The sequence below is a fragment of the Equus quagga genome, chromosome 11 (genome assembly GCF_021613505.1).
Source record: "Equus quagga isolate Etosha38 chromosome 11, UCLA_HA_Equagga_1.0, whole genome shotgun sequence".
NCBI classification, from domain to species: Eukaryota; Metazoa; Chordata; class Mammalia; order Perissodactyla; family Equidae; genus Equus; species Equus quagga.
Window position 1 is genome coordinate 31,527,368 of NC_060277.1, and position 15,240 is coordinate 31,542,607.

Consider the following 15,240-nt stretch of genomic DNA (forward strand, 5'->3'; position numbering starts at 1 on the left):
ATTTCTACCACAAAAGAGCAAAGCATTTTCTTTATCAGAAATTTTGACAATTAAAAGAAAATCAAAGATTATGTCACCATTATCACAGACAACACTTTATTTAATGGGGAATAGTCTTGAAAAGGCTCTGATAATCAATGATACATCCCTCGCTTGGTCTATGGTATGTTCCTCCTTTGTGCGAGAGCAATTCACATTAACTTTCCTGTGCAGAGTAAATGTTGAAACAGTGTCATTTGAGAATTCAAGGAATGAACACACTGCAATGATCCCTTGAATTAAACTAAAAAGCAAAAGGTGTCTTGCCTAAAGAAAAGTCTACTGACATAGAAGCTCTTGATCATTTCTGAAAGACAGCCTCACAAAGCCAGAAAATGTGTTGAGTTCCATGTGTCTGGGTGGAGAAGGGGTGCTATTTCTAGAGGACGAAAAGATCATTTTTCAGTCATTTTCTGAAATGAGAGTGCCTCCGTTGACGGATCACATCAGTGTTATTCTTTGAAGCTTTAAGAATAAGTGAGAACCTATGTGAAAAACAGATTTATTTATTTATTTATTTATTTTAGCGTGGCCGTTGTGTTGGCGATTCTTGGAAAGATTTCCCTCCCCTGCTTTCCAGAGCTCGGGCTTTATCTGTTTCAGACAGTAGCCGCTATTACTCCCCCATCCCCGCCTCCCAGGAGCCAGTTTTCCTGCTTCCAGATGTAAGGCCACTCCTCCCTCCCGCCCACCTCACCTCCCAAAGGAAGAAAAATCTTTCAAAGAACTTGTAGAGAGTGGCGGCTTCTCAGCTCAGTCAATTCACTCACACTCCTCGATATTGTAGTACATCTGCTACTAATTATTATATCTGGGAGCACATGGGATGGCCAGCAAATAGAGGGATTTCCATAGGAACCCTTTCTGTTCCCTCTCACGTCGTGGGTTTTATAATCTGGGCTGTCCCTGAGCTGGTTGCCTTCACTTTGCGCAGACGCGCAGGGACGTGGCTACGCGCTGTGCCACGACCCGGTGGCCAGTGCGCAGTGCCAAGGAGGTCCAAGCACGATTTAGGGGAAGACTTCGCCTTTTAAGAAAGCCGTTCTACCGGCACGCTTAAGAGAAAAGCTAGGTCGAAGCATCTGAAGGGAAGAAGTGGCCTGCCACATGCTCAGCTCCTCAGAAAGGACTGTTGGAGAAGCTGCCCAGGAGTTTGGGAGAAAGTTTGGGTTGTCTTCCCTCCAGGCGTTCTAAATGCCAGTTCACACAAGGAATTTGAAAAACCCCGACCTCAAAGATCAGAAACAAGTGGTGGCTTGAGGAGTGGTTCCTTCAAGAGGATGCCAGAGCCCCCAAACTTCGAGCGGGACTTGCTAGCCTTGCACAGAACCCGGTCCAGATCCGGCTTCCACTCCTCCCCACGCTTTCCCTGGAGCAGAGGTCGAGCAGACCCGGAAGAGACGTGTGGCGAAAGTAACAAAAGAAATGTTCAAGTCCCTCCAGGCCACACTTCAGCTGGGAGACTGTGGACCTGGGGGCCACGCCCCGGCGGACGAAGGATCCCGCCTTCGCCGGCTCCAGCCGCTTAGCAGGACCCGGGCGCAGCTGCGGAGAAACAAAGTTGCCTCATTGACTGCGGGCAGGACGCGCGGCGCCCCGGAGCGGGAGCGCAGGGGAGAGGCCTGGCTTGGGGCGTCGCAGGCTCCGCGCCTGGAAAAGCCGGCCCGAGAACGTCCGACCTGACCTGGAGCAGGGGAACTGACTCTAATTGTCCAAGATCTACCTTGTCCCCTGACAGCCCCAGTAGTGCCCGCTGGGTGGTCGCCCTGGAGAAGCCAAGCTGTGCCGAACCAGGATCGAAGGCGAGGAAACGGCCACGACCCACGGCGAGGCGCCCGCCCGCCTGCTTGCCAGGAGCTGACCCTTGGCTGACCCCCAGGTGCTCCCCCATGACCCCAGGCTGCCTTAAAGCTTCAGGAAAGTGCCCTAGAGTCCGCGCTCGGGAGATCTTCTCTCCGAGATGTTGCTAAGCGGTCGCAGAGGAGCATGCCCGGGTGGGCAGCCCAGCGGGAGGCAGCCCGGGTGGGACGGGGAGGTGGGGGGTTGGGGGGGAGTGCCCAGGCAGAAGCGCTCCTGGGCGCGACTGCAGAAAGTTTTCTTGGGCACTAAGAGAGGAGTCATTGTGCCAAAGTGTCGGACTTGCTTTGCGAGAATGCATTTGTCCGCTCGTGTGTGTCTGTGCGTGTGCGAGAGAGACTGCGCACCCGGAAGACGGGAGGGGTGGCGAGGGACTCAGCAAGGGTCAGCACCCCGAGCCTGGCCGCTCCCCGATCCACAGACGGTGATGGGAGAACGTAGGGTCAAGTCACACAGTCCTAGTGGGAGCAAGGAAAGGAGAGCATGGAGCCCGGGAAGGTAGTTTTCCATCACCTACGGGATAGGGGTCTGGGGCGGCTGCCGGGCCTGACTCCGCGGTTGCCATAGCGCCGCGGTGGAGGCGCCGGGCAGCCAGCGGCGGTCAGCCACGCCGGGGTTGGTGGGGGAGGTGGGGGAAGGGACAGGATGCCACCTCCTCAGCAGAGGCGGCGGGTCTCATCCGTACCCTGCGGGTGACTGCCCAGGGGCAGCGGCTCCACCAGCAACTCTAACCCTTTCCCTTCCAAGGCACGGGGCCAGGGACGAGGCTCTGGTTCGCCTTTTCAGCCAAAGTTGAAAATAACCTTTCTCAAGAGTGGTTTATACGCGCTCAACCAACCAACCATTCCACTCAAAACATGTTTTTCCCAGAAGAAAATGAAACTCCCACCACTGCATCAAACTAGCCCCAGTAGGGAAATGGCCCCATGATTACAAGGTACACAGTCTTTCCCCTATAACTCAGGTCAGAAATCACGGAAAATGGACCTCCACGTGGAAGATCTTTGAAGTTAATGGAGAGAAGAGGTTATCTAGAAACCGCCCTGTTAGTTTAGGGTATCAGGACACTGATGGGAAGGTCTTTGTCTACTATCCTATTTCTTAAGGACATTCTTAGTAAGCATTGGTCTAGGAAAATGTATTTTTGTGTGTGTGTCAGCTCTTTTGAAAAGCTGCTACACACTCTGCTACAGTCGCCAAGATTTTTAATATGAAGATATGAAATGATCAGCGAATGTAACAATCTAATGATTCAGCAAATATTGTGCTGCAAGACCAGAGCAGCAATAATTAAATCTTTAGAGTATGGTGGCAGTGTTCTGGCTTCTAGTCTTCTTTTTTTCCCACCCAGTTCGCAAGCACACTAAGACACACTCATTCACAAACACACTTCAGAAGATATCTCAGTATGCCAAATAAGTAGGTTGTACTACTGAAAATATTGGGCAAAACTACCATACTGTAGTACTTACCGTGCTTGAAACAGAATAGTTGAACACACACACATTTCCAATGATATAGGGACCTGTTTAATCTCATCCAAAGAAACAAGCATTCCTGTGGACGCTTGTTGCTAAGAGCAACGTGCTTAAATAGCATCTAAAGGCATGAAGAAAGCCGGAAAACTACTACAGTAGGAATCCAGTTACAACCCATTGTCTTTTTTTCTCATTACCAACCTTATGGACTCCAGGTGTCTAAGTGTTGGTCGGTCGGGGGAGGGGAAGGTAGGGTTCCCTTTTTTAATGCGTGAAAAGCATTCCTACCCTGGTTCCACAGAGCCTGAGAGAGATGATAAATTTTATCATTATAGAAAAAGCACATAGGAAAAGGAAAGAAAGAAGATGCTGTTGACATCATAGGAGATGCAGGCAATCACTCTTCGATTTAAATTTGACAGAGTGACTTAATGCTTCTGCTTTTATCTCAAAGACACATACTCAGGATTATACGGTTTCTTGCACTCTTTGGTCTAAATCCACTTGAACTGTCAAAGAAGGCGCCCACAGTGGGAGCATTTACCCCGTTGACTTTCTCCTCTCTTGCTCTTATCTACTTAAGGGAACTTTCCCTGACTAGTTCTGCTCCTAGTATAACTCCATTGGCCATTGAGAGCTGCTGAGCTTTGCCCACGCTTCATTTCCTCCAAGCAAACCTTCTGACCAGTGTTTCCACTGGAGTCCCACGTTTAGGTTTCCCTTCAAGCTCTAAGGAAGCCCTGATTCCTTAGGAAAGCAATAGAGTCTCCTAATATATAATTGCCACCTCGGCTCTTTTATCATGCCACAATGAAATAAAGATGCATACTTAGATTCCCATACACAACTATTCTCCACCAGTGTTAATCATTTATTAGTCCTGGACACGCAGTGAGAAAGCTGTGAGAGAAGGACTCACAAGTTAAAAACAAACAAAAACCCTTTCTTATGACGCTGTTTCACTTAAGCTAAGCAACAGCCTCCTCTTGTTAAGCAGAGCCTTCAACCTTACAAGCATATTTTTAAAAGCTCAGCATAAGGTCACTAGGGACTGGAAAAAGCAGTGAAATTAACCGAAAAGGCTCTCTGATGACAAAAGAAACCAAAAGGGTTAGAGCCTTGCACTTGCGGACTTGTCCGGGTCCCGGGCTGAAGGGAACAGACGCCAACTCGCCAAAGAGTTACCAGATATTAACTCATCAGCCGGGCAAGCTGAGAGGCGTACAGCCCGGCGCGCGCATTGGTGAGGACCCCGCAGCCCGCCAAGCCCGGCAGGCTCCAGGGGAGACAGGCGGGCGCGGCAGCCGGCCGTACCCCCAGCGTCATCACCATCTCTGTGGCAGGCTACTGTGGGGAGGTAATGCAGCGACCACTACCACACACTGGCACTCCAACCTCCCGCGGCTAAGAAATTTTAAAAATAAAAGAAAAAAAGAAAGAAATGAAAAGCACGAGGGTGTTCTTTAAAACCCCGGGAGGCGACGGAGCAGTGAACAGGTCGGAATGCATTGAGCCCACCCGCCTGGCAGAGTGAACCCGCCTGTTTACATCCGGCTGCCTCGGAGCCGGATACCAGGCAATGGAGAGGGATGGGGAATCTTACCAAATCTTAATACGTGTGTGGTTCCTTGAGAATATCCAATCCACAGTAAGCAGAGCAGGAGTTTAATGGTGCGCCTGAAGACCGGATTACTTAGAATCGGGGAAATAATCTTCATGGTGTTTCTATGTCCACACGCGCGGCACCTTCTTCCCCGATCTAGCGTTAGGCTCCCGGTTCGGGTAGGAATGAGGATGCGTCAAGTGGTGGCCTCAGACACGATCACGGCATGGTCACAGAGAGAGGAAGGAGTCTCCGCTTCCCAAACCCATTAGCAATCGCTGCATGTTCTTCACTCACTGCGCCAAGGAGCAACCTTCCACTGCAAGGGATGGTGGGACATCCATGTTAGTCGCGGAGCATCCGGGAGAAATCCAGCACGCACACCCACAACGTCCGGCCGCGCGAGCCTGGGGAAGCAGAGAAGAAGGAAAATCAATAGTAAATCCAGCCTTGGAAACGGCCGAGGTGTCGGTAGCGAGCCACAGTCCCAGCACAAAAGGCGCTTCGCTCGCAAAGGCCCTATTCTACTGCACTGCTGCACAGCTTCTGACGTGAAGCCAAGATTAAGTGAGAAAAATTGAGATAGCTGCTTGCCTCTTAAGGCTCCTTGCCAGTGAGCTTCCCAATATCTATTATGCAACCGATCTGATCGCTTGCCTTGAGTTGCGAGGAAGAAGTCGGATTTATTTACGTGGAGAAAGGTGCTTTTATTTTCAATAAGAGCCTTTGCTAAGAAAGTGACAAGTGTATGCAAGCAGACTTCTTACAATCAACTGATGACTTTTAATAAATGACAAGCTAAATCAAAGACACTTTGCCTAGGAGTCGTAAAAAAGGAAGTGGTCTAAGACGGAGGAATTTACTGCAAATGTAACTTGTGTTTAGGTTGAAAGAGGGTCTTATTTATACTTTTAAAATTTTTCCAGGAATGAATACAGATGGGAGTGCAATTGGAGAGGTGGAGATAGTCTTTAAAAACTTGAGTGGGACATTTCTTGATCACTACCCAGGGATAAAAATAGATTTCTTCAAGTGGTCTTTTAGGGGCAAAAATGTTGAATTAAAATAAAGGAATCATATTTCACCACCCATTTTTTAGCTCATATAAAAAGACAATGATGTTTGAATTGGTGCAGCAAACTACAAAGGCTTCAGTAATAAATGCCCAAATTTCTTCTCATTTTGGTTTTTTGAATATGTTCTTCTTCAAGAGGTAAAATATGGGATCATAGCTTGAGCAATGTTGAGTGTCACATTTTCGTCCAGAAATGCCTTATTTTCTAGTGTTCTGGTAAGAAGATGTAGAGTCCCCAGGCAGTGACTGTCTTGGCTTTCACAAGTAGCAATTTGTTCAAGAAAAAAAGTACATAAATATATTTTCTTTTAACATAAAAATACATTTTATTGTTGAAATAGGTAATATGCTGCCCTCCAGGCATATAGATAAAAATATCCAATCTTAATATTTTACGTTAGTAAGTGGAACCAAGATGGGTAGTAAAAATATATTGCTATATATTAATATTTTTAAGTGATCAAGAAGCACAAAAGGCAAATTGCTGGACCTGTATCTTAAAATTAATCTCTTTTTTATAAACTAACAGGGCATAGGTTAAACCTTATGAAAAAATTATAAGATAAAATCTTACTTGAAGAATATCTAATTTTTATTAAGGAGAGGTATGAGTACTATTTCCTCCAGATAGCAAAAAAATAAATAAATAAATAAAAAACCTAATATTTTTATCCCATCATAATTTTTTTCAATCTATTTTTTTCTTAAGATATTATAAATGCTGATTTGAAAATAAACCTACATTTTGCAAAGGCATTAAGTGGACATTGATTTGTTTTTTAAGATGGAGGCATGACTGCAGTGTCAAAAATAAGTATCATGAATGGCTAGTTCTGCAGTGTAGCAGGCAATTCAATCAAATAATTTGACTATTTGAGCACTTTAAAAGGAACACCTTGTGCTAAAACCAAGGGTGTCTAGCGACTCCTTCAGTCCATGTTTAAAATATCTCTTGTAAGACATGTACAGCCCAACATGTTCTGTCTTGTATTTGCTGTCTCATTTATTACATTCGATTTGTTCTTTTTCTTTTTGATCCTAGCAGAGATAATAATGATTGTCAGGGCAACAATAAGTATTCTTAGTTTTTTCATCTGTCAATATAATTGATATCTACTATCTGAAAATAGCATGTTCTGTTGTGACTAATCAAAATGCTGCAATATTGCAGTGTAGTTGGCATTTAATGGAATATGAGAAAATAAAATGTACTATAACTCCTTGTCCATGTATTCTGTTAACATAATGGCATTTGATATTACAGTTTTAACTTTTCTACTTAAAACTAACATTCTAAACTATTTAGTTTTTGGGGGATTATTTATTGGATGTCTAGTTGGAAAAGTGAAAGATCAAGCTTCCAGATTTGTGAAGTCCTTACACAGTAAATTAAACAGTAAAAAGTCTATCATAAATTTTTCGTACTATTAATTGATCCCCAAAGAATCAGTTTTGCACATATGCTAAATTAGGTATTTACATCCATCAACTAATCTGACAGCCTTCAACACCACAGACAGCAACTCCACCTGTCCAATTGAACTTCTGCAAGACAGAAGACGACCTTTCTTCAGGACCGCGGACAGCGCTCCAGGCATCGATTTATTCTGCAGTAGTACATTGAAAATAGTACATTGAATGGGTAATGTGCCATTTGAAGTGACAATGTGCATATTTCTACTACACAGAGTCTGGGAATTTGAATTATTGCCTTATTCACATGGTCAAGAGGACTATTTTGTCAACTGTGTGTTGTGTGTATATTTCAGTGTGACTTACTAGGATTGCTTGGCATACCCAGGATGTGCTAACAGTCATCCTTTTCCAGGGCATGCTACTACAAAAGCCATTTACATTAACTTTGAGTTTCCTTATGAGCACTAAACTACTTGTTTCTCAGTACAAAAACTGCCTGAAAGACCACTAAGAATTCGGAATATTGAATAACATGCTGTCAATGTTCAGTGGCTAAAGACATTTCTAAAATGTACAACTAGTTATTGCTTTAGCATTCTCCACCTCCAGATTTCCATCTGTTACAAGGATAATCAGATTAATTCTCATACTTTCTCATTAAACATCACTCACTCCCAGGGCAAAAACAACAACAACAAAAAAACCCTAAAAATACTTCCCAAATACTAGAACAGAATGATTTGGTGGTGTAAGGCAATTCTGAAGTTGTTACAAGTTTTTCCCCAATACTGATACCACACATCATAGTTCTAGGGCTATATGAAGGACTGATAAAGTCATTATATAGTATTCACTGAGCAGATTTAACTCTTTTTAAAATTGTGTATGTTTTGAAATTTGCTCCTTTCTCAAAACAAAACAAAACAAAACAAAACAATACACCACTATTTGGTGTCAGATGATCATATTTATTTAGTAATAGTGAGATTTACACACCTTATTCCATGGTTTCATTTGCTTTTTTTTCTCATTTAACCATATGGCAACCTTTATTTCTAGGAGCCAAAGCTCTGTAGGTTCCAAGGTCAAAGCAGGGATGACAAACTGCAAACACACACATATATGCACACACAGAGGGGAGCTGCATCTAAAAGTAAGCCTCAAAGGAAAAAAAAACCACAGAAAGCTGACATGAAGAGATATCAAGCCTATGATAAATTAGCAAAGAATAAAATACGTATCATGCTCATGCAAAGCTTGTTCCAACAGCAGCAACAACAAAAAGCCATTAGCTTCATCTTTGACTGTATTTTTATATTTACTGACACTAAAGACCTCTTATTCTTGGGCACTATTACTTGTGAAGCAATTTTAGTTTTCTATTCTTCCAGTGAAAATGTATCTTATTCTAGTTAGCTGCCACCTGCTGGGGCATGGATAAATGTGTAATAATCCTTACAGCACAATGTTTAAAAAGACAATGCCTATACCTTTTGCAAGAAACAGCAAATACATATCCCAGGACAACCTGAATTTCAAAGGTATTTCTAGGTTTTCTATGCCATATCTGTATTTAAATTTTTCACATGAATTCTTTCTAAGGATTTTATTTGACTTGACACTGAAGTCCTGCTGTTTTGTGACATTTGAGAAGCCTCATCTTATAGTAACACCTGACCTATTCTTCCACTCATGTGGCCTGTTGTATTTCAGCTAAAGTAAAATAAACAGCCTGTTCATCCATGGCATTAGAGGTGCCGGAGAATAAAGTCAGAGCCAATATCAATTAAAACCACACTGTTGAACACTTGCACTTCACTCTTCCTAACTATGAATGCAATACTATGCAATCTCTTGTGATTCTGAATGCATATCGGCTGTTCTACCAACATTCTGCTGCATCGATGATTAATGACATTTAGAGTTTTAATTAATTTTTAGATGCCAAAGAGAAGTATATCTTAATTAAGAAGTTGAATTAAAATAGATTTCCACATCCTGGAACCCTTTTTTTTTTTTTTCATTTCAGCCTGTGCAATCTCCAATGGGTTTAAATAGAAGAAGACAAACAGGTAAGACTTCTAGGCATCACTTATTTCTCTATCACCTTCCTTCTGCGTGTTTCATTTTGTTTGTTTAACTAAAAGTTCCTGAGGCCACTGGAAGCTGCTTTAGTGGTTACAGGAATGCTTTCTATAAAAAGTTATAAGGGAATGAACTTACACACATCAAGACTGAAATATTATTGCCTATCTTCCAGCAACTAAACTACAGACTAATTAAGATTCAAATGAATCAGTCATCTCTTGTGAAATGAAAATAATCATTAACCCATAAGGTAATTTCTGATGGCAATACTTACAGTGTGAAGCTGAAGAAATGACAGAAGATAATCTGTGTGTTACCAAAAGGATAGTAGTAGTAAATTGTCTAATATTCCCTATTCCCCCAATTGGAAATCAGTATGTAAGGAGCCTCAGCTAGGTCGTGTTTAGTAAAGAACTCCTTGAAGGTAAAAATATCAGGAGATGAGAGCCATTAAAAGTTCTTGTCGTTTATGATCAAGAACTGATTGGTGACACTACTCCCCTTACCCTAGTGGGACGTCCTCCTAGTTTTCAGACTCTCTCAATACTGGCCCCGGTTAAAATGAATGTCTGTACTTCCTCAACACAGAACTAAGGAGCAGGGTTAATGGAAGAAAGGGAGGTTGGAGGCAGGCTGGGGAGTTCGTCACAGCCGCAGGCAGACACACAGCTTCTTCCCATCTGTCTCTCTTCGCCTCGCGTGAGTCCCAGTAGCTGAGGCCACTTCCTGACACGTCCACTTATTAAATCATTTTAGGTGGAGAACGCGAGCGCCTGCAGCCAACCGAGCCACTTGCATCCTTGACGGGAATTGGCTGAGGCGAGCGGGACAAAGCCACTCGCAGCAAATGGTCCAGCAGGTGCCCCGAGCGCACCCGGCTCCGCCGCGCTGCTGTTCGCCTTCTTCCTCTCCAGGCGGAGAATGCCCCTCGCCCACCCCAGTCCCTCTGGTCCTCGTGGGAACAGACACCTCCGGAGGCAGCCGGGAGCGGAGCCGAGCCGGGAGGAGTCCTTACCTTTTGCTGAGGGTGAGGTGGGCGGGGAGGGGGAGGGGTGGTCCTCGGGGAGGAGCAGCCGGAGGAGGTCGGGCGGGAAGTCCCCGGCTCCCGGACAGAGCAGCGCAGCCGCAGGCGCCGAGCGCGAGTGACGGCGGCGGCGGAGACAGAGACCGCGGAGCAGCGGCGGCGGCCACGGCGGCGACGGACACGCCTCCTGGCGGGGGTTCCTCGCCTCTTGCTTTTAAAGGCGCCGCGCTCCTTTCCCCGCGGCCCCTGCACGCTGTGGGCCGCCGCGGCCACCAGGGCGCAGCGCTCAACCCCGGACCGCAGGAGCGAAAGCACGAGAATTCTGAGCGCCCTCAGACTTGGACGTTATGAATCTTCCAGCCGGGACTTCATCCCCTGTACACACCCCTGCCTGCTCTGGTATGGGGGGACCGGGAACCAGATGTCTGGTCGGGATGTGATGCAAATTGCCAAGGAATTTGCCTGGCTCTGGGTGGTTACAACACATATAAGGAGCCCCAGCACGTTTGGTTCTGGGTGGTGGCTTTTATACCTCTCCAAAACCATAGCAACGAAACTTCTCTGCTTCCAGGATTTGGGGAGCAGTTGGTAGTCTCCAAAGTGGCCCTCTTAGTCCACCTACTGGCGTTTCCCTTTGAGGTCTGCAGGAAAGATCTCGACCTGCGCCTCACCGCCACCTCCGCCCGCTGTGCACACCGCCAGTGCGCTTGCCTGCGCTGCCCAGATCCTCTTAGACGCCTGGAGTCACAGCGCCCCTCTCCCTGCCTTCCTTGCTAAAAACAGAAAGGGACCTCTCTCGAGTGTCGGGGTATCGGCGGGCAGTCTCTGCGCCTGTTTGGCGCCTTAATTGCAAAAGCCTCCTCTGCTCCCAGGTCCCTGAACTCTCAACCCAAACAAATCTCAGAAAGAAGTTGGGTTTGAGATCTGAGGGGCGCCGAACTGGAGGTCGCAGACCCAAAGATTGGAAAAAGGAGCCTGGGGAGCAGTCCCGGCCTGGCGGCCGCCCGTCTAAACTCTCTGGAGGCCTTTTTAACAGGCCCAAGGTGGGGCGAGGCACCTAAGTCCCTGTGTCTTCCCTCAGCTCGGCTTCCAGGGTGGGGCCGCTGGCGGCGAGCACACAAGGCTCTCCCTGCTTCTCAGTAGAAACGATTAGCTTCTGCAAACAATCCCCGATTTCCGCTCCTCTGGGTCGGGAAAGTCAACATCTATTCAATACCGTTGCTATTTTATCCTCGGCCTTACAGTATTAACTAGAACAGAGACTTGCAAGTTGCCCCCAGAGGAAGTTGGCGAGCAGCGATTTGCAAGGAGGTTTAAGTGAGGCTGAGCGGGAACGGCCGGGCACGCTGGGCCCGGAGACAGTTTTCAAACGGGCTGTATAAGGAAAGGGCCAGGTGAGAGCCTGTGGTTCTGCTGAGTCCTGGAGCAGCCCCGATCCCGGCTAGAACTCTAATCTCTAATTCCTCCGAAGGCCGGGAAGTAAAGAGACTTCGTGTCCCCTGGGAGCAATTGTCTTGGCTGGAGAGATCGTTTGTCATTCTGTTGCTTTCTTTACTGCAGCCCTCGTAGGGTTAAGTCCTTGCCAGAGCCTGGCGCAGCATTGCCACCCTCCACATCCTGGGGCTAGGGACTGATTCACTCCTGACCTGAAACATTCAAAACTCAGTCCTGCCAAATTCTACCAGGCTCTCAAGTAAAACCACAGGCCTCTGCTCTCTCGGTCACCACTCCCTGCTCTGCGTGCCTCGAACACGCCTAGCGCGCACCCTCCCAGGAGTGGGAGACTTCTGACTTAGAGAGGTTAAGAAGAGATGAGTTAGTGGCAATGGAGAGTCCGTTAGTCATTTAAAGGTCCCGGGGGTGGCTGAGAGGCTCCCGTAATTAAGTCAACAGCGGCCTTGTTGTACGGAGTAAATAAATAGTCAATGACTCCATTGTGCCTCGTGGAGCGGGCAGCACAGACGCGTGACCAGCTCTGGGCGCCTGGGCTCCAGCTGCTGTGACCTGCAGCCTAATGCGCCCTCGAGGCACGGCCGAGTTTGGGCCAGGCCTGGAGAAAATGCCCCATTCAGTCTCATTCCTTCACAGGAGTAATGAAGACAACTTATAGGCCAAAGACGCTCTCCTTGTCATCATACACCCGGCCTCCCCACTTCCAGGGAGGGAGGACCAAAATGCTGGACACAGAGTAAATTCTAGTGCAGATCTCTGGGTGAAGGCATCCAGCCTTGTTTTGTTGTGACTCTGAGCGTGTAGAACAGGGAGTGTCTCTCCTTTGCCTTTAGGTATTCAGCATAGGGCTTGGCATGCAGTAGATGTGGCTGAAGGAATGAGGGGATCACAGATCAACCTTCCACTTTCCATGCTCTTGTCTCCAGGGCCACATTGTATCTAGGGAAGGAGAGGCTCAAACAACTTCCTCTAAGTGCTGTGTGTTCTTAGCACGCAGTCATGAATTTCTCTCCCAGAACAAACAGGACACACTCATAAAGAGAGAAATAACAGGCACTAGCAAGGACATAGGGCGAGGGGGAGAGAACTGGAAGAAGAGTGGAACAAATCAGAATTATGCATGTTGTGACAAATTCATTTCCTCAATAACAAAATGTTATCTGGATTCTAATGAGAAAAGCAGACTAACAAGGGAGGGTTAGACTATACCCACTCATTTAACCCTTCAAAATAAAATTCTCCAACACTGCAAAGAGATCTTTTCCATAATTTATTTCAGGCTCTATGAGGTAAAACTGTAAGGAATCAGATCCCAAGTCTCTTTCAGGACAGCAGTGAAGCGTATTCACCTCCATTCTCAGTCATCCTTAAGACTTAATCTTCTGTCTTTGAGAACATTGAGTGTCCCTCAGCTACAATCTTATGCAGGAACCACCTCTCTATGGTCCCTTTCTTACCTTTCAAAGTGCCCTTAGGACATTAACAGATCTGGGATTCTGACTTCTGAGGACCCAGCAGGACCAATCTAAATTCCCAAGCTTGCTGCCATGCTTTGTTTGTTTCTTTGTTTTGGTCTGGTTTGTTTGAGTTGAGTGTGGAATTGGAAGATATTATTTTGGATCATCTAGTCCAATGCCTTCATTTTACAAGTGATAGAAACCAAAGTGAGAGAGGAGTGACTTGCTCAGGATGTGGCAGAACTGGGGCTGCCTTCTAACTGTGCAGAATGGCATCGGGCTGTCTCCTGTCATCCTCTGTCAAAACTTAGAATCATATGAAGTTAGGGCTAAAAGAAACTTCAAGGACTTCTACTCCATTTCAGCATCACAGACCTTTCTCTCGTCTAGAAAAAAAATGTACAGCCTTGAAATTTTGCATACAACAGGAGGAGACACACATATGCCCTGAAGCCCCTTGTGGGCTAATGAGGAGTCCCTAGGCTCCAGGCCAAGGACCACCAATCTAGTCCAACAACATTTTACAGATGACAAAATCTAGACCCCCTCCCCCCAAAATTTATGCAGAGTCACAGAATGGTTAAGGACAGTTCCAGGATTGGAGACCAGATATCCTGATTCCCACCTGTCCCCATTCCCTCAAGTCTTTTTTGCTGTAATTGGACATAAATTACACTGAGGTGTTAATAACTCATAATGACTTAATGGATATTTCTCTCAGAATAATTAATATCCACCCTTGAAGGATGGGATCTATTATTCATTTCTGCAACTTTTCAATATATTTATTGAGTACATGCTATCTGTCAGGCACTGGTCTAGTGCTAGCAAAACAGCGGCAAACAAACCAAACAAAACCCCTGCTCTCACCGAGCTTCCAGTTAAGAGGCAGGAAGATGGACAATAAACAAACATATGAGATGTCAAGTAGCGAGGAGTGTAACAGAGAAAAATAAAGCAGAGTGAGCAGAATAGGGCATGTTGGGAGGACAAGGGTGGAAAAAGGTGTGATTTTTACATAGGGTGGTCAGGGAAGTTCTCCTTGATTACTTGACATTTGAGTAGAAATCTGAAGGAAGTGAGGTAGAGATCCATGTGCATATTTGGAGGAAGAATGTTTCAGGCAGAGGAAGCAGCAATTGTTAAGATCCTGTGGTTGAAACAAGTGTAAAACCCATAAGGAAGAGCAAAGAAGACAATTCCCAGAGAAGAGAGAGGAGACGGGTAGCAAATCCAGTCAGAGGAGCAAGAAGGTCATGTCCTAGAGTTCTGGATTTTTCTCTGAAGGCAAAACAGAAGCCAGGGAGGAGTTTTGACCAGAGGAAAGAACACAGATGTAAAAGGACAACTCTGACTGCTTCATTAAGATAGACTAGGCTTAATAAAGGCCAGAGTGGAAGCAAGACAACCAGTTAGGAGTTTGCTGTAGTGATCTGGAGAAGAGCAGACTGTGGGCAGCACCAGGAGAGTAGCACGGAGATGGTAAAGGTGGTGAGACTCTAGAGATATATATATATTTTCTGTGTGTGTGTGAGGAAGATTTGCCCTGAGCTAACATCTTGTGCCACTCTCCTCTACTTTGTATGTGAGATGCCTCCACAGCATGACTATTGAGTGGAGTGTGTCTGCACCCAGGATCCAAACCTGCGAACCCAGGCCCCTGAAGCAGAACACACAGAACTTTAACCACTTGGCTACATGGACTGGCCTTAATTCTAGATATATTTTTAAGTAAAGCTGAGAGAATTTGA

At 46.0% G+C, this 15,240-nt stretch overlaps 1 protein-coding gene across 2 annotated transcripts in view; it reads right to left on the reverse strand.

Annotated features, from left to right (window-relative positions):
* The window catches only part of GRIK2 (glutamate ionotropic receptor kainate type subunit 2), a 610,822-nt gene extending 605,455 nt beyond the window's left edge, over positions 1-5,367 (reverse strand). For both annotated transcript variants that reach the window (XM_046676126.1, XM_046676127.1), the window contains exon 1: positions 4,978-5,367. In XM_046676126.1, the coding sequence (XP_046532082.1) occupies positions 4,978-5,092 (115 nt within the window). In that variant the 5' untranslated portion in view covers positions 5,093-5,367. The remainder of the gene's footprint in view (positions 1-4,977) is intronic.
* Between the last annotated feature and the right edge of the window lie 9,873 nt (positions 5,368-15,240).